This window comes from Hippocampus guttulatus, chromosome 9, assembly GCF_054856545.1.
Source record: "Hippocampus guttulatus isolate MCC_2025c chromosome 9, RoL_Hgut_1.0, whole genome shotgun sequence".
NCBI lineage: Eukaryota > Metazoa > Chordata > Actinopteri > Syngnathiformes > Syngnathidae > Hippocampus > Hippocampus guttulatus.
This window is the reverse complement of record NC_141269.1, coordinates 12,287,044-12,313,965: the sequence shown is the minus strand read 5'-3', so window position 1 is coordinate 12,313,965 and position 26,922 is coordinate 12,287,044. Positions and strand designations below refer to the sequence as shown.

Here is a 26,922-nt window from a genome sequence, read left to right as displayed (position 1 = left end):
TATATATATACAATCTTTCATTCATTCATGGATGTGGATAGAAGAGGAAAATGATGATGAAATATTCCAACAAAGGATCGTTCATTTGATATAGAACCTCAATCCACTTCCAAACAAATTCAAGCACACCTACAGACACAAGGTACAAATCTATCATCATTTGAATGAAAGGGGCGCGATGGTAGGAGACCCAAGAGGACCCCACTGCTGACACAGACGCATACATGATGGAGATGTTTTGGGGATGCTTCACTAATACCAGAAGCCCTGACTGTGTGCATGGCATAATGAAATCTGAAGACTACCCAAAAAATTGCAGGAGCAATGTCGGGAGGGCCCCGTGGAGAAAGACGTTTTTCAGTCAGAGGTCATGGGTCTTACAGCAGGAAAGTGACCCAAAGCACATGTTAAAAAGTACCCCAAATGGCTTAAGACAAAGCACTGGTGAGTTGGGAAGTGGCAAGCTATGAAGCTAGATCAAAATTCCGTAGAACACCGGTGGAGAGATTTCAAAACAGCAGTTGGGAAGAGGCATCCTTCAAACCTGAGAGACTTGGAGCCGTTGGCGAAAAAAGAGTGGGCCAAAAATTCCAGCAGAGAGGTGTCAGATACTTGTTGATGGTTACAGGAAGCCATTGATTTCACCCCCCCCCCCCCCCCCCCCCAAAGAATATGCTACCAAATATGAGCTTCAGGGTGCCAGTAATTTTGTCCAATCCATTTTTGGAGTTCTGTGGAATTATCAGATTTTTTTTGCAATTTATTTGTGTTATTCCAATTCTGACAAAAGAAATGTGAATACAGAATAATTTGCAATTGGTACAATTTTCTGGGAAAAGTGGTGCATTATCTGATTGCAGTGTTCTTGGCCATGACTGTAATCACACTCCATTTTGACCAAGCCATCTTGCCAACGTAGCAACGACGGCTAACGTCAGCTTGTTTACAGTGCACTCCTTGTGCTTGTAAGTGAGGGGTTTGACTTTGGTCAGAGACTCAAGTGAGGGAGGGATTAGTGAGGTGAGACAACATTCAAACCTTGCTCACAGTTTTAAAACAGCAATGGCACCCTTTAAGCTTGTAAACCGAGGTTCCACTGCATTTTATGAATTGTGGTGAGCCCCAAGGTTAAGTCCCAAGCCCTATTCTGTTTGGCTTATGCCTTCACGTGAATCATCCCAGCAGTTTATCTCATCTTAATGCAGGATATGTTGATAAGCAAAACGATATTTTAGCAAATGCACTTTTTCTGTGGTGTTCACCAAGGTTATGTCTTAAGCCCTGCTTTGTTTTAAGTATGTTGTTAGTTTGTTTCAGTTGTTAATGCAGGAGATGCCAATGAACAAGCCATTTCATGTATTGTGATGTGCGCTGGGTTTTCTAGACACAGAAGCTGGTTTGGCTAAATCTAGTCTGAAAATATAACAAATTAACAAGAAATAAACAGGAAGTGATACACTATATTAAATGGATTCTGATGTCCAACGCTCTACTGTGCTTTTCTTACATGAGAAGGCAAGTGTTTTTCAGAGTTCATATCTAAATACAGTTGATGCCCAAAAACAGTGCTTCATGTATTGTGGTGAACCCAAGGTTATGTCCTACATCTGTTTGCCAAACATGTGAAATGTTTTACAAGTTTATCTTGATACAGAAAATGTCAATGAACAAGGATACATTCATTCATTTTCCGAACCGCTTGATCCTCACTAGGGTCGCAGAACAAGGATATACTATTGCATTTTAAGCTGTGGTGTGCCACAAGGTTATGTCCAAGGTCCAACTGTTTTTGAATTACACGAGATGATACTGCATGTTGTAGTCAGTCTGTTGCAGTACAGAGGTACTGTACTTGAAGGTAAGATTTCCTAAAGCTTATCTACGTATGTTTTGCAGAGGCAAGGCACTTCAAGCTCACTTGTTTGTTGATTCAATGAAGCACCATAGAAAGCAGGTGTCAAAAAACAGTTCTTTATTATCTACAATGTAATGTCTTATTAAGTAAAAAAGACTCTTTTAAAATCTGTTAAAAACATAGAATGCATTTTTTCCCCCGCTGTTACATTATTTAAAAAAAACTTGAGAACCATTTGTCGCTATGAATAAATAATACAAGAAATGCAATGTCAATATAAGATCATTATTATGCTGGACCAGTTGCTTTCTTACCAAAAAACAAAAACTCATTCTTCACAATAATTGCCACTTTCATTCTACCACTTTTAATATAAAGAGCAACTTCACAAATCAACAGTAGAGTTCACTGCAATTAAAGAGGAAATATATTTCAATAATACCAGTGGGCGTAGTTGCTGGTTTAAAGTGTGGAAAATTTTAAAGTTTGGACAAGTCTAAAAGTCTACAGATTTGGTAAGCAGTCGATTACTTCACGGGAAAGAGTGGAAGTTTGACTCTCTGTCATGTGACTGCTCCACCGGTTCAAATAACACAATCACAAGCTTCCAATACCTTACAAATGCAGCTAGACTACCGTATTTTGTGTCCAAACCCACGATAGAAAGACGACAGGGTCCCCGGCTCTTGTTTTCCTCCCTCACATGCAGCCACAGACCGCAGTGTAATTGAGCTTATGAGAGGAAATGTCAACAATCCAATTACTGGAGTGATTTGAGCAGGAGTTGAGACACGCATGCGAGCTGACCTCAGGGAAATATGCAGCAGAAGGGATGGACACAACTTTCTTTGGACGCATTTACAGTACATGCGGGTTCATTCAACCCTCTCCCAAGGCCTGAATAGTTTTACCCACTATTTTCTGCAACTTCCTGTGAGGGTTTTAGGAAGTGAAGCGGGCGGTGGTTGGAAAGGCATGACCTGAGGGTTGACCACAACAAACAGACTAGGGAGAAAACGAGGAATCCCTCCCCCGCCCCCCTCCCAAATGACTGAAATGAGGAAGTTTGTTTTCCTAAAATAGTTAAGTGCAATGATGCTAATCCTGCAGAGAAAATATTGACGGGAATGTCGGAGCATGTGGCACCAATTGGGTTGCTTGAGGCCTTGAAGTCAGGGAGACAACTCAAGGGAATTTCGAACCGATGAAGATTTTTCAAGAGACATTCACGAATGGGATTATCAGACGGACGTGAAACACCGGGAGACAAAAATGTTAACAATTAAGTCCCACACCCCCATTAAGATGGTGCTCGGAGGCATTCCAAAATTAGATGACTAAATGAGAGACTCTGAGCCTGCACTAAGAGGGGATTTGGGTTCGTGAACCAAGCGCACGGACAGTCTTAAGTGCTAGAATGGTAATTCTCCTTCAAAGGATGCTACTTTAGTGAAATGCTACAGGTTGATCTTTCTTTGATGAGAATTTCGAAGGATTTTGAATAAAAAAAGTACAATGTAAATAGGGGAAAAACTGAAGATTCTCTACTCTCTAGCAAAATTAGGTGAGGTAGTGTTTTTTTTGTTGATTTGGAATTTTTTAGGTAGCCGTGACACAATTATTGAAGATGTTCATTAGAGAAATTTCTATTTTCATTCCTTTTTACACATTTGATAAATTGCCACATCCAAAAGTATTTATTGTATTCCATAAAGCCACATCCAGTGTTCGAAAGAGACAATACATCCAGAAAGTATTCAGTGCTTCACTTTTTTCAAGATTATGTGTTGTTAAAAACCTTATTCCAAGATGGATTTGTCAATTTAATTACAAAAAAAAAAAAGTTGATGTCCAGTGCATCCTGTTTCCACTGACCACCCTTGAGATGTTTCTACAAGTTAATTTTAAATATCCCATGTTCAATTTTTGGAATTAAAACTGATTTAGATTGGCATTTAAGGTCCCACAGTTGACAGCACATGTGAGAACACAAACATTCGGAAGCGTGGAACGATTAATGTGAAGTCAACAATTTTGACAGGGAAGTACGTCCAATGAACTTGTAGACCAAATGCTAACCCCCCCCCCCACCAAAAAAAAAAATTCCCATAATGCTTTGGGGTATTGACTTGCACATGCTCAAGTTAAGAAAAAGTAGCATGACACCAATGCATTTGAAAGTTTAGTAAGCAAATGTATATTTGTAATTTTTATGATTTTATTATGTCCGCAAAGCATGATTTCCCCTTGCCATTTTTTCCCATAATGCCGCAGGCGGGGTTGCTGTTGGCAACAGCAGCAGTGGCGAGGTTAATTTGAACAGGATTTGAGTTAAGGTTTTGCTTTATTGGTTTTTAAGAGTGGTTTCGTAATCTTAGTTGATTCACGTTTCATACCAGTGGGTGGCCCGAATGCATATTGTTTGCCACCCGCCATGAAACTACAAGAAGATGAAGACGGCACATGGCTAAAGGCTGTCATTGCTGCCAAATGTGCATCAAGGCTGAAACTGAACAAAATGTGCATAAAGTGAAGCACTGTGACTACTTTACAGATATACTGCATAATTGATGAAAATTGAAATTGTCATGGATACGAATCATTTTAATAATAATCTAAACTATTTAGAGGTACCTGGACATGCCTTTCATTGGACAGTGACCACCTGGAACAATTTTTATGAATGCTAACCACTTTCAAATGGTAGAATTGAGCTTCCTTTGTGTAAAAGTATAATATATTCTGCATTGTTTGGCCGTCATCTTTTAAGGGGAAGTATGTACTCCTTGTCATTCATTCAGGTTGCCGGTAACCTGGAGCCGATCCCAGCTGACTTTGGGTGAGAGGTGGGGTACACCTAGTCACCAGTCAAGGTCAAGGATAACACACGTTGTTGGAGAAAAGTCAAGAAAAATAAACAAGGTGCTGCACATTTTGTGCTATTCCCTTCTAAATTCTCATCAGAATGCGAGAGCTGATAGAATTACCATTTCTGCAAGCAAACCGAACCTAAATAGTCCAGCTGGTTCACTTCTTCGGCATCTGGATCTTTCCATTTGCCCGCACTGGTCTGAAGGTGGGAACCTCGGTCACCAAGTCCAGCTGGCACCTTGGATGGCTCAATGGTCCACTTCCCTTCCCTTTGGAGTGGTGGCACTGTAGCGTTTGTCCAATTGAGGGGAAGGCTTTTCGTCTGGAAGTGACCTTGGCTCATGCGACGCAGCACAACTTGGAGCGTGGAAGGTTTAATCAATCAAACGGTCATCTGTATCCTACTTTTATTTTTTAGAACTTTTTTTTTTTTTTTTTAAAGAGGGCACTAAGAGGCTGCTGATTGTAGTTTGTTGTTATGAGACCTACAGAGACGGCAAAGAGAGGAAAAACAGTGGGTGGTTTCATTTTTTTTTGTTGTTGTTTTTTTTTTTTATTAAAAGCTTTACAATATAACAAAAATATTTACTAGTGAAAATACAAAAAACATGTATTGGATGCCAGTGGGTCAGACAGTTTGATGCAGACCAAACAGCCATGTTGGTGAAACAGAGTGGGAAGTGGGACCCAATGTTGTTGGATCACGACTACAATCACCTTTGGAAGGACAAAAGTACACACATTTTTGAAACAGACTTTATAGTGCCTATAATTACTTCATGGAATAACATACAGCCAATTAAATCATTTGGTGACTACGATATGAGGTAAAATGTCTCGCGGCAGCGTGTTGGGGCCAATAGCCTGAAGAAATTAAAAAATATCTAAATTAATTTTGAAATGACAAAGAGAGACGATTTAAGCTTATATTTCATGTTGTATCCAATTTGAAAATATCAGTCATCTGCTTTGTCAAGGTACAGTACATTAAATACAACTCTCTTTGAGCGTGTTATCCAACATGGCTGCTGTTCCTCAAATGTGGGATCGGGTAATATGAAGGTTTTGTCATTTTATTGCTGTTTTATACCAGTAAAAAAAACAAAAAAACCCCCAGCAACCGTGAATTTTATTAGTCTGTTTTTGTTTTAGATTGACCCTGGCACCCAGGAGTTTGACATCACAATCTGAAAAAGAGACACAGAAAGAGAAAACGTAGGGAGTAAATACATGCGGCTGAAGAACATTGCTGCTCAAAAGCAGTGTTACCCAACCTTTAATGAGACAAGACAGCTAATTTTACATGAGAAAAATGTGGCAAAAAGTAAATAGTACAAGCGCTTGACTGACTGATCAGCTGTCGGATTTAATCGACTTGAGTTTAGCGTTTCAAATTGGCAAATTTTATTGCTAATTTGTACACATTTTTAAAAGGGGGATTGCGAGCACCCATGAAGACAAATGAAAGCAGTTTTACTTACGGAGGACATACGTCATTAAATACACTGTGTGTATGCGGCATATGAACTCATCACCAAACACCTCTCCACCGCAAAATAAAACTCTTCATGAAGCGTTTTTTTGTGTATTCTATCACATGTGGTGCACATATTGAACATTTGTGAGGCACAATAAAATTGCTATGAAAAATTATAGTATACCTGTTTATGTCTTTGGAATGCTGATAAATCAGGTAGGTATACTGAAATAATGACATCCCAAATTCATTCACCAAGTGTGAAATCTGGCTTTTGAAGGTGAACACAAAGCTAATGTTGTGTGACAGTTACTTGTTTTGCCTCTGTCACGACACGTCACTAGCATAGAGAGATGAAGAAAGAAAGATACATTCTTTTTCGTGAATAAGAATTTTTGGACCAGTTCGGTGAGACTGGATCATTTCACTGGACACAAATGATGATCTCTCATGGGACAGCGGTTATGTGCCACTGCTCCGGATTTTTATTTGATTTAGGACAGGGGTGTCAAACTCATTTTAGTCGTGGGCCAATTTGGAGTTGCGTCTTCCCTTGGAGGGCCGCTATGACAGTGAAAGCACAAAATTATTACTTGTACACAACAAATGAACAGATTACTAGTTTTGAAATCAGTCAAGTTAATGATAAAAGTTTGTTCAATTATTGTTCAAGTGAGTGTAAACGGGGTAACAACATTTAACATTATTTATTACACATGACAATTTGACATTCCAATACAGATTTTAGCAAGTTGACACATGATTTGCTTTCACGGGCCAAATAAAATGATCGGGCGGGCCAGATCTGGCCCGCAGGCCTCGCGTTTGACACCAGCGATTTAGGACATCCGTAATTCTTCTAAATGCCACTGGAACAGAGCATGCCTACATGTGCATTTTGTGACATTCACTTGGAAAAAAAATCCGACCGCATAGGCAAGACAGCCAAGACCAGGGGTGGGCAATTATTTTCCCGGGGGGGCCAAATGAGAAGCAGAAAATATTGTGGAGGGCCGGGCCAAAAGTTAGAAATAGAAATAGAAAATAAAGAAGATAGCACAATGTCTTTGTATGCCAGTAATAATGTAACATTCTCCTCCACCATCACACTCAGCACCGGTTCTCCTCAAGGATGTGTACTGAGCCCCCTGTTGTTCACACTCTACACATTTGACTGCTCTCCGACTCTTATTAGCGGTCCAGTTTGCGGAAAGTTTTTAACATGATAAAAATCAAACCATTCTAGGAAATTGCCAGAATCGGACTGAGTAAGAATCGCTTCCTTGTTTTTCAAAGTCTCGTAGATTTGAGTCTTTCCGACTCCAGGCGTCTCCTGAATGTTTCGTACTTGTTACCCGCTTCGTTTAATCAGATACATATCACTTTCCCTTCCATGGTCATTACTCTCTCCCTCTTTCTTCGTCTTCCCCTCCCTCCCTGTGCTCTGCAACTTGAAGTAACTGCGCCACCTGGTGTTGAAATACCTGTCATTACAAGTCCAAACGAAATGAATGCAATCAAACCTTAATTGTGCACCAATCTTCGGCGGGCTGGATTAAAAAGACCAATGGGCCGAATCCGGCCCGCGGGCCCTAGTTTGCCCACCCCTGGCAAAGACGATCGCACCAAAGAAAAAACGGGAAAGGCCACGGTGGGGTGATGTTTTATTGCTTTGTCTGGCAGTCAAGTGTCGCCTTCTTACCTGCTGGCTTTGAAGCCTTTGAGCTTCTGCACGAAGAAGCTCTCCAGAACCTCGGCACACTGGTAGAAGGGCGAGTCGCTGGGGTTGTAGTAGCGGCAGTTGTCAAAGATTTTGGTCATGTCCGCCACAAACTCCGTTAGCCTGACATACTTGCGCTTCTGTAACCTCTCCTCCATGGTGGAAAGATCTAAGAAAAGAGCATTGAACAGACACGATCTCAAGGTATTTGCAATGTGATTTTTGGATGTGGAGTACATGATGGGGATGGTTTAAAAAAAGGAAGCGTGCTAATTGGCTTCATATATAACGTGGGCGGGTGAAACAGCTTCGAGGCTGTGCTTCAAACACATCAGACATGGTAACCTCGACAACCCCAAACCACCCATCCAGGAATCCAGTGGCGTGCAACTTAGAGGAAATATCAAAGGACCTCCTTCTTCTCAATCATCAGATTTCACGGAGAGACCAAAATTTCGGACTCACTGGCCAAAACGCTCCCCACCCCTTCTTTTTAAAAAACTAACAGGGTCTTTTTCTTGTGGTGGCTGGACTTACAGGAGCAAAGTGTGTATGGGAGGGTAGTCTCTTTTCCACCGGGAGTCTGGCAGAACCAGGCCAGCTCATTAACGGTTTTGTTTGTGTAAACGTTCAAAAAGACCCCGTTGACGCAAGTCTGCATTTACATGGCTGGTTTGATCTGAGATGGAGGGCTTCCTCTCTGCAGGCCCCCAGGCAGCTAGAGGTTTGAATGTTTGAGCTAGTCAGACTGTGTGTCATTTTCAAAACACTGTAAAGAACTTGGGCGGCCCGGTAGTCCAGTGGTTAGCACGTCGACTTCACAGTGCAGAGGTACCGGGTTCAATTCCAGCTCCGGCCTCCCTGTGTGGAGTTTGCATGTTCTCCCCGGGCCTGCGTGGGTTTTCTCCGGGTACTCCGGTTTCCTCCCACATTCCAAAAACATGCGTGGCAGGCTGATTGAACGCTCTAAATTGTCCCTAGGTGTGAATGTGAGCGTGGATGGTTGTTCGTCTCTGTGTGCCCTGCGATTGGCTGGCAACCGATTCAGGGTGTCCCCCGCCTACTGCCCGAAGACAGCTGGGATAGGCTCCAGCACCCCCCGCGACCCTAGTGAGGATCAGGCGGTTCGGAAAATGGATGGATGGATGTAAAGAACTTGTGATTGAAAGTGAAGAGAGCCACATCCGGCTGATGAATTCAAGCTTGAGAAGAAACCCTATCACTTTCGTTTACGTTTTTGCAACACTTATTTTTTAAAAGTGGAAGCAACCTCCACAAAGGGTGCTAAATAAGACCACAAGAAAGGGTCCTCCATTTAATGACAGTTTCGTTCGTACAGCGGCAGCGTAATCCAAATTTATATGCAAATTGGAAAATCATTAACCTAACCACTAACACAGTAGAAAAGTCATGATCGCAGTAAATATTCAGCAAATAATCTGCCCATGTATCAGTAATTCAATAATTAGCTGAAGTCAATTAGCGGAGTGAATATTTACTTACAGTCTACTTATAGTGTGTGCCCCTAAAATTCTACTTGCACCTCTAAATGTCAGCTTGGGGCCACTGTGCTCCTAGTTTAAAAAAAACATTGTCTGGAGCCCCGTTGTAAGGTAAAGTTAACTGTTTATTGTATTAGGAACAAATATATTTGATTGACAGGTGAAGGTTAAGCAGGGCGTGTTTTCTGTGTATTTAGATAACACGCCCACACCATCCTACAGCTGAAAGTTATTTGAGATATTTGGAGATTGTTTTTATTAATTCAAATCTGGCACGCTTTTTAACAATACACTTCTCTGTGTTGTCAAACTGATACCTATTTTCTCCCCTGGTCCAAATAGAACACATTTTGTCCATCTGTGACCATTTTATTCTTTTCATGTTTTACCTCTGTGGTTTATTTACGTGGCACATTCATAAGATAAAATGGTTATTTAAAATATGGTCACTGTTTGATATTTCAGTTTTCAAGCGGTATGTGAAAATGTGACTTGGAACAAAATCTGAATTGATGTTCCATGAGACTTGTAATACCACACGAATGGAGGAAACATCTGAGCAAAGCAGAGCTCAAGCAGAAACATATCTACACATTACACCCCGAGGCGGAGGGATCTGAATTTCTAGTGTAGTAGTTGGGAGTTTTACAGTAACTCACCCTCAGCAGACTCTTACAAGAATGTAGTCAAACTTTTTATGACTTTGTATTTTATTCATGTTTTGATCTCAGCCTTGAGACATAAGTGTCTCTTACCAATGGCTGCGGGCCTGTTATTTAGTTGAATAGCATTCCCTAATTGTTTTTCCGGTAATGAGCACAGCCCGAAGACTTTTAATTGTATTGGCTGGAATGCTCTGAAAAAATAAACAAACATTTAGCAATTCCTGCTACCAGTAGATGAGCTGAAACTTGGAACATTGACTTATGATACTTGGAGAGATGATCATCACTGAAATGTATTGGGGTTGGAACCCCCCCCCCCCCCCCCCCCACTCCCCAAAACATTTACACTATTGTGTGGGGTAAAATTGAAAGCTGGTAGAGGAATAAAAAATGGGTTCGTAGATTCATATGGAAAAGAGGATCAGGACCCACTTTTGCAGAAGACACATGGACATGCACTCACCCATTGGTTCCTTGATAACTTTATAGTAGTCAGGGGCGTCGCTTGTATCCACTGGCTCTAGGAATGGCCACGCCATTTTGTGTGCCTGCAGCGGAGGGAGGGCCCAGATGTGAAGAGAAAGACATTGGAAAAATCGAAAATCTGTCTGTGAAAGTGACATCGCAAACATATAGGTCAACAGTGATGTGTCGTCTGAAAGGAGATGAGGAGTGCCGGGGAGACAGGAGGAGAGAATACACTAGAAAAAAAGGGTGTGAGAGGAAGCAGTCATCCAACTCATGGCGAGCCATAAGGTAAGTCTAACAAAGAAGACTTTTGTTTGGTTGCTGTTCCACTCAGGAGGGGCATTGAGGGGGTGTTTGGCCCATTAAGGACAATGCGACTTCTCCAAGAGTTATGCTTTTCGGATGGTCGCTGAACTTTATTTGAAAGAGCAGAAAAAAACCTCCTCTCTAACAACATGCTGTAGATCAGATTGGACAAGATGAACAAAACAATAAGTTACATTTTTTTGTCGCTCAAAATCATTGATGTGCCACACCCACAAGTCTTACAAGCCTCGTGCAGAGGGTTGTGCATTGAGGTTCAGGAGCAAAAATTACATTAACCAGGTAAAATAAATACTCATCGGCTATTATTTTGCAAATATAGATTTCATTTTACATTGTTTGGTGAAATAGTCCTTTTTTTTTTTCTATTCACGTTAACAGCTGATTGCATGCATGCAGATGACATTTTTGGTTTGCTGTGGGCGGATAATTAAAGTCTAGCTTTTACTTAATAAATATAAGGAGGAGATTGAGTATTTCATTTGAACATATTTCATTTGTCTTTTTTTTCTTGAATTCAACATGTTTTAAGGTGCACAGCAAAAAAAAATTAAAAATAATAATATTCATTTGCAGATTTTCCCTATAGCAATTCATTAATTGCATAGATAAAACAAACTACCTCTTTTTCATACATCATTCAGGTAAAAAAAAGAAAAAAGATATAAACAGTGTTATTGTAATTTCAGATGTCCAAGGTGTTTGTGGCTCCCAGTGTTTTTTCTGTGGGATACAGATTCAAATGGCTCCTGAGTAGTAACACCAAAAGTCACGGCAAAGTTAACACAAAAGCACTTCAACTATCTCGCAACATCAGAATCTTGTGAGACTTCGGCTAATTGGAAATCATAGGATGACGATCTGCTTATTCATTGGCTTGTTTTATTGAAGAATACCATTGATAGCAAATAGGAAATGTGTGATGACACGCGTCTGTGTCCTGGCTGCTTGGTACCATAAGGCTAATAGGACAATCTGTTGAGATAATTTATAAAACAAAAAACATAACACACACCACCAGTCTGTATGTGGAGAGACTCACATTACAGGAACCTTCCTGTAAACCCGTCACCGGTTGAAAGTGAGCTGATTATCATTTTAGGTAACATGTTGGGTTTGACAGCTTGTGTCCCACTCACCGTTAAGGAGCGCAGGATTCTCCGCAGGCCCTCATAGTCTTTTTCAGTGAGCGGCGTGAGGACCGTCATCGCGTCCTCTGTCGACTGGCATTGCGGGCATACATATTCGTCTATGTGGTTCGCTTCGCTCTGCAGGATGCCCACACAGCGACCGTGGTACCAGTTCTGACACCGATCGCAACCAATGTAGAACCTAAGAGCGGGGGAAAAAAACAGCAAGTGATCTTTTTATCAACACAAGGGACAATATTTGCCCTGAAGCAGCATAGTCCTCGAGTCTTGGCAGCATTAAAACATGCTTTGGTCAAAGTAAGAACGATACTTACTGTGATTCATCGTACGGTGTTTGACAAATGCAGTAGAGCTCCTCCTTGGTGCTCTTCCGGCCCTGTTTACACTCAAAACATATATAGTCGTCCATATCCTTGGCAGCTTTCTCCGTGATTCCCACACATTCGCCGTGATACCAGTTGGTGCACAGGTCGCAGCCGATGTAGAACCTTCAGAACGAGGACGTGGTTAACACTGTATAAATGCTCGGCTCCTAATGCTATTTTTGCTGATTATTATTATTATTATTTTTTTAAAATCATACCTACATGGATGTGCCTTCACTCAACAGATTTAAAAATCAAAATGTTTGATCATGATGATAAGATATGTTTTTTTCCCCCAGTCCAAACTGTCTGAAACATCGGACAATCCTGTTTTGTAATACAGTAAGTTGAACCTCTGCCTCAGAACTGTGAGGCAGACATGTAAACCACTCATCCGCTATGCGTCACCAACCTAATACTCCTCAATTAAACTTTGTTTTAGCTTTTCAGCTAGGTGAAAGCTTCTCTTTGTTCTATTTTTGGAGGACTTGTCATATACATATCTTTTTTTCCCCCTGGGAATCGTAAAACGAACTTTGAATGTGACTTCTTAGTAATGTTGCAAACAGCGAGGCTCTCATACTTGGTCTCATCATAGGGCGTCTTGCAGATACAGTAGAGTTTGGTGTCCTTCTTGGTGTCCTTGGTACTAGTGGTGGAGATCATCTTCTTTTTCTTGGATTTAGCTGACGTCACGCCCTCCCTCTCCTCTTCACGTTTCCTTTTGTGTGTGGGGATGACGGTGGTGCTGTCGTGCTGCTGAGTGGTTATGTTGTGCACACGGGCTTGAGGATGTGGTGGGTGGCTGTGAGAGGCGGAGGCGGCAGCGGCGGCGGCAGCCTGGGCGGCTTTCTGTGCTGCTGCTCTCTCCTTCTCCCTCCGCATCCGCCACAGGTCCTTCTTTAGCTCCTCCTGAAGAGCAAAAATGTTACAACATATGATCACTGAGCAGGAAGTGTTTCATCAAACAAATATTTCCCCCCATGTTTCGATTTCCCAGGTCCGCTGTATACCTGGGCCTCTAGATGGAGCTCCTGATCAAGAAGCACTCGTTTCTTCAAGATATCATTCTTCAGCATCTCTTTGTGGCGGTAAAGAAGCGATGCGAGCTTGTTGGCGTTTGCCAACCTCTTCTTAGACTCCACAATCTCCTCCTTCTTCTTCTTCTTGGCCTCCTGCCTCTCATCTCTGTCTATGCGGTCCAGGAGGAACTTCATGACCTGATTGCATACAATCATCCTGTAGAAAAACACACAACGGAATAAAAAGAGAAGTTTTACATCTGATCCCTCTTAAATATTTGTGATGGATTATCAGTAGACAAACAATAGTAGGCAGAAGAGGATATAGCGTAGACAAGCTCATCCCTATCAATAACCGATATTAAAATATGCACGTAGGAAAGTCTCTATGAAACTGTATTTTTTTTGTTTGCTACAATAATTAAATTCAAATGGTTACAATTCTTCAAAAAAAAGTAATTATACAGAAAATTACAGAAAACTATGCATTTCCCTTGAGATGGACAAGACAAACTTGAAAAAAACAAACGGACAAAAAACAGCCATGAAGCCTTTAAAATGGTGCTGACCATTATCTGTGTGAGTGATGCTTTTTTGGCTATTGGATGCACAGATGTCAAGTGAGTTTTGAGCTGTTCTGTTTATTTATGTTTGACTAGTATGGGGGTGGAGTTGAGAGACATGCTGGGAGATGAGAACTAGAGGGCCTCACTGCATATGCAAACAAGAACAGAAGGATGGGTTCTGCAGAAGGGTAATTCAAGGTCCAATCTGGGTTAATTTATTGGAAGTTGCCTTCCTTCTATGAAAAAAGAGAGAAGCTTTGACCATATTGAGTTGAAAATTGATCGTGTATGACAGTAAATGTGGATAATCTATGACTGCGTCATTTGTCCGTTCACCTGTGTCTGCTAACATTCGCGGCTAGGGGAAAAAATTGTCGCTTCCAGTGAGCAACACAGCGCCTTGCTGGCTGAGCGTTTGTGTGAACGGCACACAAACACACCCGTGGCTGAAAGGGTCAAAGACAGGCCACAAATTGCAGACGATGTGCACGCTGCAAAAGTGGCATGAACAAGGCGTGTGTAGGCAAGCAGCACACTAACATTATGCGCACAGGTTTCACGACATATAAATGCTTTTGTTTTTTTGGTCTCTCCAGATCACTGACACCAATTACAGAAGCATTTGCTGATTAGTTTCCCAGATGAGCCTCATTAAAGCAAAATGACTTCCACATTATTGAAGAAGTCACAGTTTGTATGCATAATGGTGAAAAAGTAAGATCTTCATACAGGATCCTCCAAAGCCTGGAAGTCATCTATAAATCTGAAGCTCACCAATGCTCATGAAGAGAAAAGTTAGCAGTGGGCTGAAAAATACATGAAAACTTATTTTCATTTTCAAACTGTTTTATCCATTGATAAACACCCTGTTAGTGAAGGGTTAAGATAAATGGACTTCTGAGTCATCATGTCCCTAACAAGACTGTCAGGAGTTGGCAGAGTGACGTTTTGGGTAGGAATGTGTGATGTGAGATGTCGGCCCCTTTAGGGTGCCTGAAAGTGTCAAAATGACGTCCACAAAATAAGTGGAGTTTGTAACTCATGCAAGACAATGCACTAACCAATGCAGGAAAAAGCATATGATTGAAGCTTTCGTTGCGAGGGGCAATGGGTGGAGGGCTCACGGTCTGGCCACCACCATCCACTGACCTCAATTCTATTGAGAATGTGTGGAGCATCCTTGAAAAGATCTATGAGGGCAGTGGCCGATTCATCACCATGGAAGTCAATTGTTTTTTAAGTGTTTGTACATAATCATTTGGAACACTAGATTTTGAATATTTGGGGGGTGAAAATAAAATCCTCCCATTGTTATAAAAGCTAGTAATATTGTCAATGAAAACATTTTATTTACTGCAAAATGCATTGACAATTTATGAAAATGAACTAAAATAGCATAGCTGAAGAATTTGAAAAACAGCCTATGTGTGACTGTCAGAGTAATGCAGTGATTTAAAAATGTTTTGCAGGAAAAGCCCAAAGAGGTGGCGCGGCAACATGGAAAACGGATGGAAAATAAGCAGAGACAGACTGCCAAAGGAGCTGCCGGGTCGAAGTCACGCTAGTCTGGCTTTGGTGTTTCGGGTCAGTGTGAATGGGCACAGTGTTGACACAAACACGTGTGTGTCAGAGTCAGCGAACGGTCAGGGCATCATCTAGCTACAACGTGAACATAGAGGACGGGAAGGTGAAGAGACTATCTTAACATTACTTTACGTTCTCTCTCTTTACGGTCCAAAAGAAACTACACTCTGGCTACTCAGACATTTAAGAGAGAAGCCATAGTGATGTCATCCACATTAAATATTTAAAAGCGTTAGAGAGGCAACGTGAGGTCTGCTACTGAAACTTATTAATGAACCGATTAGCCTTTGTATTGTCACTTGTTGGGTTACATGGCGGCCACGCAGCTGTTCGTAGTTCCACACCCTAAAGTTCCCATGCTGTGCAGCAAACCTCAACATGCTGTTGATCTGATCAAGAGAGGAAGGGACACATACACATGCATACATCTACACACAAAAACAGCTAACCTCTGATTCTCTTCTCTCTCCTCAGGTGTCAGAGTCTTCTTTTGCTTCAGATATTCAATTAAAGCGTTCTGCTTCATCACAACCTAAGAAAGACAGTCAATTGAATCATTTTTGAAGGACATGGCTATCCAGTGGCACCTTGCCCGTACGAGTTTAATTAATTCAAGAGGCTGTGTTGGAAGGCAGTCCTTTTTCAAGGTTTTAAAAATGGTTCAATTAAGCAAGACTTACTGTACAATTTGCTGGCATACATGTATTAATATGCAATTATGGGAAATAGTCTATGTAAAAATAACTTTTTAAAACCAAAAACGGTTTGCATTTAGTTCTAATATACATGTTCTTTGTGCATAAATATAAGTTTGTAATGTATGCACAATATATCTGCACAGTCTATGTGTACTTGACAGTGAACATGGAAGTGGATTCTCTGACGTGTATGCTGTCAGGGCAGAAGCGGCTGTGTGTGTCCCTCGCCCCCTAAGCCCAGTCGCAAGATGATTTGTCATTGGCGGCTTTTAACTGTCGCTCAACGACAAACTCCAAAGGAGGAATGTCATCGGTTGAACTGAGTTTTACATGCAACACGAGCCAGGTCATGTGACTGATATCGTCCGTATCTCGATGTTAATATCATGAATATTGATATCTCAGTTTCGTTATGATAAAGATGCACGGTTGTGATGCCTTCCTAAGCCCACACCTGTTTCTGAATGATGTCCTTCTGGCTGACAGAATTGAGGGCTTGCTCTTTCTTGGCTTCTGCAGCTTGTTTCTTCTTCTGCTGTTGCTGCTCTCGGAGCTGCTGTATCCTCTGCAGCTGCTCCTGTACGGAAGCGGCCTGGATGGTCACAACGTTCCCCATCTGCAGGGACAACATTGTGAGATATGAAACTCCAAACTAAGTGCTAGAGTCAGGAGCAACCAATCAACAGATGGCATTAACAGCAACAGCAGTAAAATTTAATCAACTACAAAGTTGCCGATGACCACAATATTTCAGGCGTCTTCTTGGATGTTCAAATGCAATTCGATACCCAAGTGGGTGAAAGAATAATTAGAGCGTAGTTGCTGGATCCAGTGGAGAGTTTTATGAATTGAAGTTTCAGTAACCCTTTTCAAAGAACGTCATCATCTGTTACAATCTAATTTTCCATTCGACTGAGCAGTCACACAAATTCCCTGAGCGTTCCTTGGACCACTGTGAGCAACATATAACACGCACATGGCGGCCAAATCAGTGTGACACCTGTCCAAAACCTTAGATTATAACACGTTACATATTGTAGTAGGTATGTTACAAAAAAACTCAAACATATCATTGAATTGAGATTTGTGAAATAGATCAAATAAGCCCCAGTTTGTTTTTTATGCTACTTTTTTTTTCAGCCCAAATTGACTTCAATATTTGCAATCTTAAAATGTATTAAAACAATAATAAAGTGGAGCGTGACATGTGTGACACTTCATCACAATACACAAGTAAAGAAGTGGTTAAAAGATAGACGAAATGATGTTATTACTAATTAAAGTAAAAGTGTTGAGATGCTTGAGAAATTAATAATAATAATTTTTTTATTATATTTATCTAGGAATGTAGTGATATCGGCGATATCATGATAGTAAGATTGCCACACTATCGTCCTCCCTATGTCACGATATTAAAAGCACCACATCTGTTAAATAGGCCAGGTTATTTTCCATCCATGCAGTTTCAGTACCCTCTGCTGGTTAGTTTATTAGTGCAGTTTAATTTGAACTGCATGTTTTGGCCACCTTAGGTATAAGACCCAAGCTAAACGGCAAATGAGGGGGAGCGTAACACGTTTGAGTTCCTCCACAAATTGACTCAATTCATAATACAGGTATGTGCATGCATTAGCAAGTAAGTGCCCAGTATTAAGTGTTGAAAAGTTGAGTTGTAACTAAATTATCACATGGCAATTAAATGAAGCAAGGCATCAGAAGGTTGCTTGCACTACCTGTCCTCCCTGAGCTGAGCTGAGGCCGGCCTGTTGTATCTGAACAGGAAGCTGCAGTTTAAAGTGCTGTGGTAAAGATGTGCCACTCTGCTGAGCCTGCAGCTGGGCCAATACCTAAAGCACCCACGAGAAGAAACACAAACGTAATACAACGGCGAAGACGAGAATAGTAACTAGTGTCAGGAAGATTGGGTCTGACCATGCATAACCTTGAAAGAATTCAGTTCAATTTCCCATTGGGATTCATCAAGTACGGTATATCTCTGTCTATGTCTATTGGTCTATGTTGAACAAGTACATATTGTGAAAATCATGAGGTTCTTGAACAGTAATTGTGTTTGTAATTGTACCTGAACCTGCTGCTGCAGACCAGACACGATGATTTGGGGGGGTTGCTGCAATTGCAGCTGTGCAGTTCCTCCCTGTGTCGTCACCTGCAGCGAGGTGGGAGATTGAATGGGCATGTGGGCCTGCGTCTGTGGGGGTAATTGGCCCTGTGGGGTGGATGCAGACGAGGAGCTGGTGGTAGCCAGAGTTGCGGCCGCCGGCTGCACTGGGGCAGCTGCCTGTTGAGCGGGCTGGGCCGGCGTTTTCGTGGAGTCAGAGTTGGGCTGGCAAGAGGGTGTGGTGCCTGTAGAGATTTTCAAGTAGTTGATGACAGATAGTGTGAGAAACCAAAATGACCATCCAAATGTGTTTCCAGTCGTACCTGTGCTTGGCGTGGGCGTGGCCACTGCAGATGGGGGTGTGAATAAGAAGCGCTGCATCTGACCGTTGGGCAGAGTCGCCTGCATGAGCTGCTGGCCAGGACCTGGAATGACCGTGACTCCATGAGGTATGACCTGAAGCTGGCCGGTGGTCTGACCTTGACCTTGAATCATCACTGTCAGAGCCTGGTGGGAACCGCCAACACCTGAGCCAGCCTGCTGCTTCTGTAGGGAGGCAGAACAAATCACATTTTAATCACATTCAGTTGTTCAACATCAGTTTTCCAGCTTTGGCAATGAGCACCTTACAGCTGTCATAATTTTAAAAGCAAATACACGGAGCCCCTTAAAAGAAAACTGGAGGAGAGTTAGTAGAAACAATTCCATGGTATACATTTCTTGGTACAAAATATAAACCTTGCTCGTTACAAAGTCAAAGCCAATTCCTAAAATATATTTTTAATTCATGCATGAATAACTAAGTGAGCAAGAGTGACTTTGATAACTTCAGTGTCATGTCATGAGCGGTGCTCACTAACCTGTGTTAGCTGAGCGATCTGTGAGATGGTGAGTTTGACCTGGCCAGATGTCGTTCCAGTCGTAGTGGTGGTGGTTGGGCTCTGGCCAGTAACAGTGGCAACAGGGCTGGCTCCAGAAACTGAGGTGGACACTGTCTGCCCTTGTAAGATCTGACTTACCACTTGTTGGCCAGCCTGACCTAAAAAGAAACAGGTAGCATTTAATTCCTGCATTGCAAATCAAACAATAGTGATAAACACAATATACAGATATTTTAAAAAACATCGACAAGCTACAAACAGAAAATTACCTTGCTGGACCACAAGCGGCGTTCTGATGATTGTTTTTCCCATAGGCCCAGCCTGCTGGATTGGTGTTCGAATCGTTGCCATTCCGGGCCGGATCTGCCCACCAGGAAATAAAATACAGTATATTCACTGACAAACTAAAGAATAATTTGAGAGCAGTCAGGTTTCTCATAAAATGTCCTAACTGTGAGTGTTGGGGGGCATGTGTGTGTGTGTTGGGGTTTTTTGTGGGGGATAAGAAAATTTACAATAAAATATCAACAACATGAGCATGCACTTTATAATACACATTACACACACAAAGCAAAGTCTATTATCATAAACTATGACATTCACAACCCCATAAATGGCTACAAAATATGAATTCTGAAAGTTAAGTGTGGTGTACCGGCTGTTGGGTGCCTGGAATATTGGGCCTGATGTTCACAGGGGTAGTGCGAGGCAATTTGATAAAGGTCTGAGCACCACCCGTTGTACCGGAGGGAATGATACCCAACACCTTCTGTTGCACAGCACCTGCTTAGGCATAAAAAAGACATGACACAAAAAGTCAGAGGATGTGGAAATCAAAAGAGCAGGAAAGCACAGCGACGCCACAACGTAACTCCTAATGCACAAAACACAGAAGCACTTTTTCTATGGGAAGAGCTAATAATGTGTGAAGCAAGAATTTTGTAACGCACTGGTATTTTAACCTGGTGATACTTGTCGTTTTTGCAATGTCAATACTCAGACAAAGGGCATCTTGGTAACGTTATGTTGATTTTTGAATCAAGACACTCGACAACTGAGAAAACTTTCCGTCACAGCTGGGTATCCTACCCCCAAACACACTGTTGCTTTGTCATTGTGGCTTGGGGCAAATCAGCGGGCTCAGGACCAAGATGGATTTGCGGGGGTCTGTAAACTCGCACCTATGACAAGAAATCAGCTTGCAGGCAAGGTTACTGGCTTGCAATTCATGTCCACATAACCCTCTAAAAGCGTAGTAAAGATGAAAAGTAACTTAAGATAAATTCTGCTTTAGCTGCTGTCGTAACAATTGTCTTATTCACCAGGTTCGCCGATGAATCAAACCAGGAACCCTTGAGTCCTGCACTGCACCACTTGGAAAAAGGCCGCCAGCCATTTTCTGCTACTCACCACACTTCCTATGATTAGGAAATATTCAGAGACCAAATATTCCCAAACACAATACAATACTGTGAAGCAGCTGCCACATACTACAAGTGAGAAGTTGTGCCGAGGTTGTGCATTGACATGGCTCAATACATTATTTGTGGGCTTCTCTCTTTGCAAGATGGCCAACTTTTGATCACAGCAACGGTAAATATTAGTGGAGTAGGTAAACAAAATCTTCAAAGACGTGCTGAAAGCTTACTTGGGTTTCCCCCAACATATCTATCTGATCCCCCTCATAAATTATTCACAACATTTTCACCTTACAAAGGGAGTGTTTCATATTTGCCGTCCAAGTACATGTGGAGCTGATGGCTCAAAAAGAAATCAGACGAGTAACACTCTTTCTTTCCCTCAGATCCTGCTGTGTTTTTCTTCCCCCTAAACCACAGCCAGGCCGGTAAACCTTTACATCAAGAGTTTCCCTCTTCAAACAGGGACCTTAAACCTGGTTGTAAGACACGGGGAGTCTCTCCTCTGGTGACAGAAATCAAACACAAATTTCTATGGACTGGCTGTTTGAGGAACTTGATGAGTCGGGACTCCGAGGAGTGGAGAGATAGACCTTTACTCTAAAAGATGAAGGGGGAAAACAAGAAAACTGAAATCCCGAATTAGAGAGTTAACTGTCTGAGAAGTAGACCTCAGGGTAAACTTGTTTTCCTGCCTAACTTCCTTAAGCCCTTCCAAAACAAACAGTGCGACCCGCAGTCATGCTGGATAAATAGACATGTCTATTAAATGGTCACACTCCACCTGAAATTGAGGTTTCTCTTTTAGGGCTACTCCAAAAAGGTAAGGAAAATCACTTTCATTTTCTTATATGAGGATTGCAATGATTTATCGACACAGGTTTCAAATATGGTCGTTCAGATGCATCCACTTTGAACCTCTACAATAGTCTAGCTTTAAGCAAGTGGAAATGTAATATTGGCATGTTTACTTCCAAAATATGGTGAAACAAATATGAGAACCAGATATTGTACAACAGCCAATTAGTTGCTCCTTTTTAATGAACAAACATCCATCACTCTGCAGAAGACCGTGCCACAATAGCCCAACATTACATACAAGTTGAAACAAGGTTAAGAAGAGCTGAATTCTAGTTTAGATCAAAAGAGTCAGACTAAACAAGTGTACCAGTCCTCAATAATTGAACCAAAATAGCTAACTTCAATTGTGCTGCCAGAGCTCAACCAGGCATGATGATGACCCACGCCAAAGTAAGCAGGTGACTCAATGGGCGGATGGTCGGGCGGACACTGAAGGAGCGCCCACAATGGTGTTGGTGTGCACAACACAACGAATGAAAAGCTACATTAGAAAAGCTTGAATTAGGCCACAATGTAAACCATTAAAAAAAAAAAAACAACTCAAACTCTTTTCACCCTTTTGTCTGCCTCTTAGGATTGAGGTAATAGATGCCAGTGTACCTCCTTGTGACGTTGCCATATTGACTGTGATGAGCTTGCTGTTGGCTGGAAGAGGCAGCTTGGTGGTGACTACCTTGCCACCCACCGTGGTTCCTGTAATGTGAAATGTGTGTCCACCAGTCGTGGTCACTGTGGTCTCTGTGGAAGCAGACACATAAAATCAGCAAACATCATAATGACTACACTCATGACTCCAATAGTAACATATAAAAAGCTAAAATTACCACATTATTAATATCCATGATAATCATGAAAGAAAGCATTAAAAAGATTTATTTATTTAGTAAACTTGACTTGGTAAAAGAAAAAATGAATCATTACAAATGTACAAGCATTTAGTAGTCCTCCGTTTATAATCTGAATAAACTGAACATTTTGTACAGGTTAACGGTCAAAATGTTTATTTTCTTTCTTTCTGACAACCAAACTATTGCATCACATTCTACGAAACTCAGATATTTTGAATACTTTCAATGCAGTACCTGGTGAGTTTTGACTCTGCTTAATCCACGAGGCAAATGATTGCTGGAAGTTCTTTGTCTGCTGATATTTGACAGGTGTGCCCATCTTTGAGGACAGCAGCACTTTGGCGCTCGGAGTTCCCTGGCCTGACAGTGAAGCCACCATGACTTTAGGTGTCACGGCGGCTGTTGCGGGAGTTCCTGTTGGAGTGACCGTGATCGAGCCTGGTTTCTGCTCCTGACGTTTCTGAAAGCATAAAAATGTATATTTGACCAGAAGACAAGAACAGGGCAATGAGAGGATTAAAATCAATGTGAAACTTCTAAGGGGGGGAACATGTGCCTATAATAAGGTCAGCTCAAGTGATTGAATGAATCCAATCAATGTCTGCTTCGTGAGATACAGTTAACGATAATATGATCCATTTCACCTTGGCTTGTTCAGCTGCCTGAGCTTTCTCCTTCTCAACCCTAGGTTAAAAAGAAAAAAATTCAAAGACCATTTGTGATTTTCTTAAAAGTCGAGCAGCATTTAATACACATTGGAATCGGCCATCTTATTCTAACCTCTCAGAGAAAGCTCTGATCTCCCAGAGGTCTAGCTCCTCCTCAGCGACCCAAGTCTCGATCACCACGGGGCCTGTCTGCTTGGGAGGTTCGGGTTTCTTGGGACGCAAGGCACTGGAGCGCAGCCCTTTCCTCTGTGGGGTGTGGGTTTCTGTAATTTGGGGCACATCAAAGGTTGTTTGGGTTTTAACTGATGATTATGTCCACAAATCATGGCTTTTTATATCTCAAGTTAGTCAATAAAGATTGTGTGGAATATAAGAGCATATAGTGTTTACCTTTGGGTGTCTCAGGTGCTCCCAGAGGACAGATAATTTTGCGGATGCAGTACTCCGAGCGTATGCCATAGGGTCCCACGTCACGTCGTTTGATGATCTCTGTGGTGGTGATTTCTGTGTCTGACGTCTCTGTGGTAATGAGTGGGGATAGGGCTGGGTTGGTATGACGATGAGGAGGAGAGCCCGAAAAATGGAGGAAATGTTCTCCAACATAACACCTGTGTCAGCCACAGGAGATGGATGTTTGTATTTCATTCTCTGTGTTTCTTTTGTCTCAAGGTATGAATGCAAGACAAATCAAAACCCGTAAGCATACACAAACAAACCTTATTTCTGTGTTTCTGGCAACGGTAAAAATCAAGATGAAAATGTCAATATCAAAACACATCACCAAACATTTGATTGCTCCCAGAGAGAAACCAAATTTGGCATGGGGGGGAGGGGTGGGGGGGGAGTATTAGCTCTACCTGTTCGTGTAGTACCGACAGCCGCAGATGGCTTCACGGCCATGTCGTCCCATCTCAAACAGGCCCAGAGCAGTCTAAGCATCAGACTCACACCAGCCAAAGTGTTCACTGTTTGCAAGCGATACCTGCATATACAGAGTTGAGTATTACTCATTGATAACAGATCTATGCACTTATTGCTCTTAAGTTACAATCACTCTCCAATTATACAGCAAAAGTTAAGTAAAAATACTATTTCGCTTGCTAGTGAAAAGCAAACAAAACTAGTGGGACGATCAGGTGGTTGTGTTGTTGAATCTGGCATTTCTGACTGTCTGGAATCAGTTCATTAGTGTGGCATGACAGCATGACTGCCTGTGACTCACTGTATTTCAGAATGCAGACAGCAGCACAATGATGGAATTAACGGAGGCAGCGTAAAAACGGGATGATGTGAGGGGTCATTGTTTTTTGCGTAACTATTTTCAAATTTTAATACCCACTTATACAATAATTAATGTCATAAGCCCATTTAGTACGAGGTCAATTGATATTATCTTCGACCACGAAGGCTGCTGACAAATGGAACACAGACAAGTTAAATTTTAAAGCAAAATAGGAAACAAAAGCCAAGTTCTTAACTTCATGTTGTATATAATATCAACAGTGAATCCCAGCCTTGACATTTTTTTTAATGACAAAAATTAAATACTCTCTGACCAATTAACTCAGAAGGCAATTTCTTGGAACTCGTGTCTGTCAGATGGATGAAATATGAGCTACTTTTAAAAATTATTAGGCAAATACAGTTTTGGCTGTTTTTAATTTAAGAGAGAGAATGTTTACAAAGTATACATTTCCCTGCAAATAGGATTGTTACAATTCATTTTGTGCTCCAAAAAAAAAAAAAAAAAAAAAAAAAGTTAAGAGAAACATAACTTACCTCCAGGTGATGCCAAATGTGGGTCTGGGGGAAGGATACGGCCAAATATCCTGGGCCGGCTTGGCATTGTAATTAAAGACGGCCACCTCACGGAATCCTCCCCGCCTTGCCAGCACCTTCAAGTTGTCATGCGGCAACACGAAAATGCTCTTGTGGTTGCTCTTGGTGACAAACTTGCGATAAGAAGGAAGCGCAGTGTCCGAGCGCACCTTCTTCGTGCGGGAGAATTTGCGGAGGCGCACTCGGCCCCTGGTTGAGTCTTCCTGGAATATGTCTACAGGAGTTGCACCGTTGGTGTTGGTTGTTGATTTACTGACCGAAAGTGTTGTGTCTGTTTGTTGTGCCATTATGTCACTCGGGCTGTCTTCTGACGGACTAGAGGAAGAGATTTTTGTCACGGTTGTTTTGGTCATGGAGGTGAGGGTGAATACCGCGCTTTCCGTCGTTACGACTGGTTGTGCAGATTCTACAGATGCGGCTCGAGGCAGTTTCGTACCACTGGACAACACAGTAGAGGTGCTTGTGGAGGTGGTGGTTACTTCGGTGAAGGGCGTTTTCAACGGTGTTGTTGTGTCTCGCTCACTGTTCTCTGCAAACTCATCACTTAAACTGGACTCTTCTGCTGAAGGTATAGGCGAGGGCGCCATTCTGATGATCTTGACTACAGGGATGGATTTAGTGTTGCAGGAGCTGTTGTGCTGCAGAGAGCTCGGAGTCTGAGCTTCAAACGGATCTCTGTTATTTTCCATCTTTGATATCTTCACAGGAGGTTTATAATCCTGATCCGGAGTCATTATGTTGCTCTCAAATGTTTCTGCGGGGGTTGGCCCCTTTTGGACAGCATGTATATGTTTGTTTATAAGAGCCAAATCTCCATTCACCAAAGGCTTTTGTTCTGTGCTGATCTTCGGTGAAATACCTTCATGTTCGACTTGACCAATGCTGTTCACCTTGGTTTTGCTAGTCAGCATGCCATTATTTGGACTTACCGCCGAGTTGCTCAACAGGACATCACCCCCTAAATCATCTTTACCATTTATATGCAGGAGAGGAGAAGCTGAAACAGGAGAACTGGAGACCTCGGGATCTTTCATATTTTCCCGGTTTTCGTTAGGTCCCATGCCATTTGTCTCAGAGTCTAACTCCACTGATCTTAATGTCTCTGGACTTTGCGGTGACGGATTGGGAAGAGATGTATTCTCACTACTTATTTGCTCAACAAGTTTTGTATGGGTCCTTACTGAGTCCTTCTTTCTACAAGAGTCCATGTTAGGTACCTCGGAGCCTATATTTTTGATAAGCCCATCATCGGTAGTGTTTAAACAAGCACTGCCCGTTTGTTGCTCTGAAGAGCAATCTTTGGGCCTCAAAGTCCTTTCTATGGAGCCAACCCTCAATTCCTGAGACAGTGTGATGGTTTGGTTTTGTGGTGAAGACGAATCTCTTTCTGCATCTGAACAGCAACTGTCTTTGGGTGTTGAATTAGGAATAGATGAAAGGCAAACATCTTCGTCTTGTGTAGTTTTAGAACCGACAGCCTGATCGTCATCTGGAATTCCACCAACATCTGCAGACCCATTAGCTTGAAATGTGCAGGTTTTCTGCTCCTCTTTCACGGCATTGCCCTCTTTGAGCTGTGTCTGAGCCAGAGTCTGGGGCTTAAGCGGTGACCGTGGTCGTACAGGAGTGCCCAGTGGTGGCGGTGTTGAGGAGGGGGGTGAATGAGGTGGAGTGGCCTTGGGTTTGGATGCAGACACATGTTGCTTCATCTTCTCTTGAATTGTGTGCTGCTTCACTCGCCGCTCCAGAAGGCTGTCAAGTTTGGAGGACTTGACCTTCTTCTTGTATGCAATGCGGGTGAGGAAGCCCTTACTGACATCTACCACGTCGTAGTTAAAAGGACGAATGGAGTCGTCTGTAAGCTCCTCCTTCACAGACTCTTCCTTCGTCCTCGACGCTGAAGGAAAAAAGAAGGCATAGACATTTGTGCCAACTGGTCCTCCACTTTGTCATTGTTTAAAAAAAAACACATTCAAATTACAATAGTTTTCCAAATAATAAATAGATGACAAAAAAATTC

General features: G+C 42.0%; 1 protein-coding gene across 4 annotated transcripts in view; it reads right to left on the bottom strand.

Moving 5' to 3' along the window:
- Nucleotides 1–1,957: 1,957 nt before the first annotated feature.
- LOC147200354 (nucleosome-remodeling factor subunit BPTF-like) overlaps nt 1,958–26,922 on the bottom strand; it is a 40,851-nt gene continuing 15,886 nt past the window's right edge. For 2 of the 4 annotated variants that reach the window (XM_086119636.1, XM_086119637.1), the window contains exons 14-35: nt 24,843–26,799; nt 23,921–24,045; nt 23,454–23,582; nt 23,176–23,326; nt 23,040–23,079; nt 22,630–22,855; nt 22,148–22,285; nt 19,924–20,051; nt 19,538–19,631; nt 19,248–19,426; nt 18,711–18,933; nt 18,352–18,632; nt 18,002–18,115; nt 16,723–16,884; nt 16,020–16,102; nt 13,412–13,637; nt 12,982–13,310; nt 12,348–12,521; nt 12,022–12,214; nt 10,554–10,638; nt 7,906–8,092; nt 1,958–5,211 (exon numbers count right to left, since the gene is read on the bottom strand). In XM_086119636.1, coding sequence (XP_085975762.1) covers nt 5,175–5,211; nt 7,906–8,092; nt 10,554–10,638; nt 12,022–12,214; nt 12,348–12,521; nt 12,982–13,310; nt 13,412–13,637; nt 16,020–16,102; nt 16,723–16,884; nt 18,002–18,115; nt 18,352–18,632; nt 18,711–18,933; nt 19,248–19,426; nt 19,538–19,631; nt 19,924–20,051; nt 22,148–22,285; nt 22,630–22,855; nt 23,040–23,079; nt 23,176–23,326; nt 23,454–23,582; nt 23,921–24,045; nt 24,843–26,799 — 5,261 coding nt within the window. In that variant the 3' untranslated portion in view covers nt 1,958–5,174. The other 2 variants (XM_086119639.1, XM_086119640.1) reach the window with 2 other exon arrangements.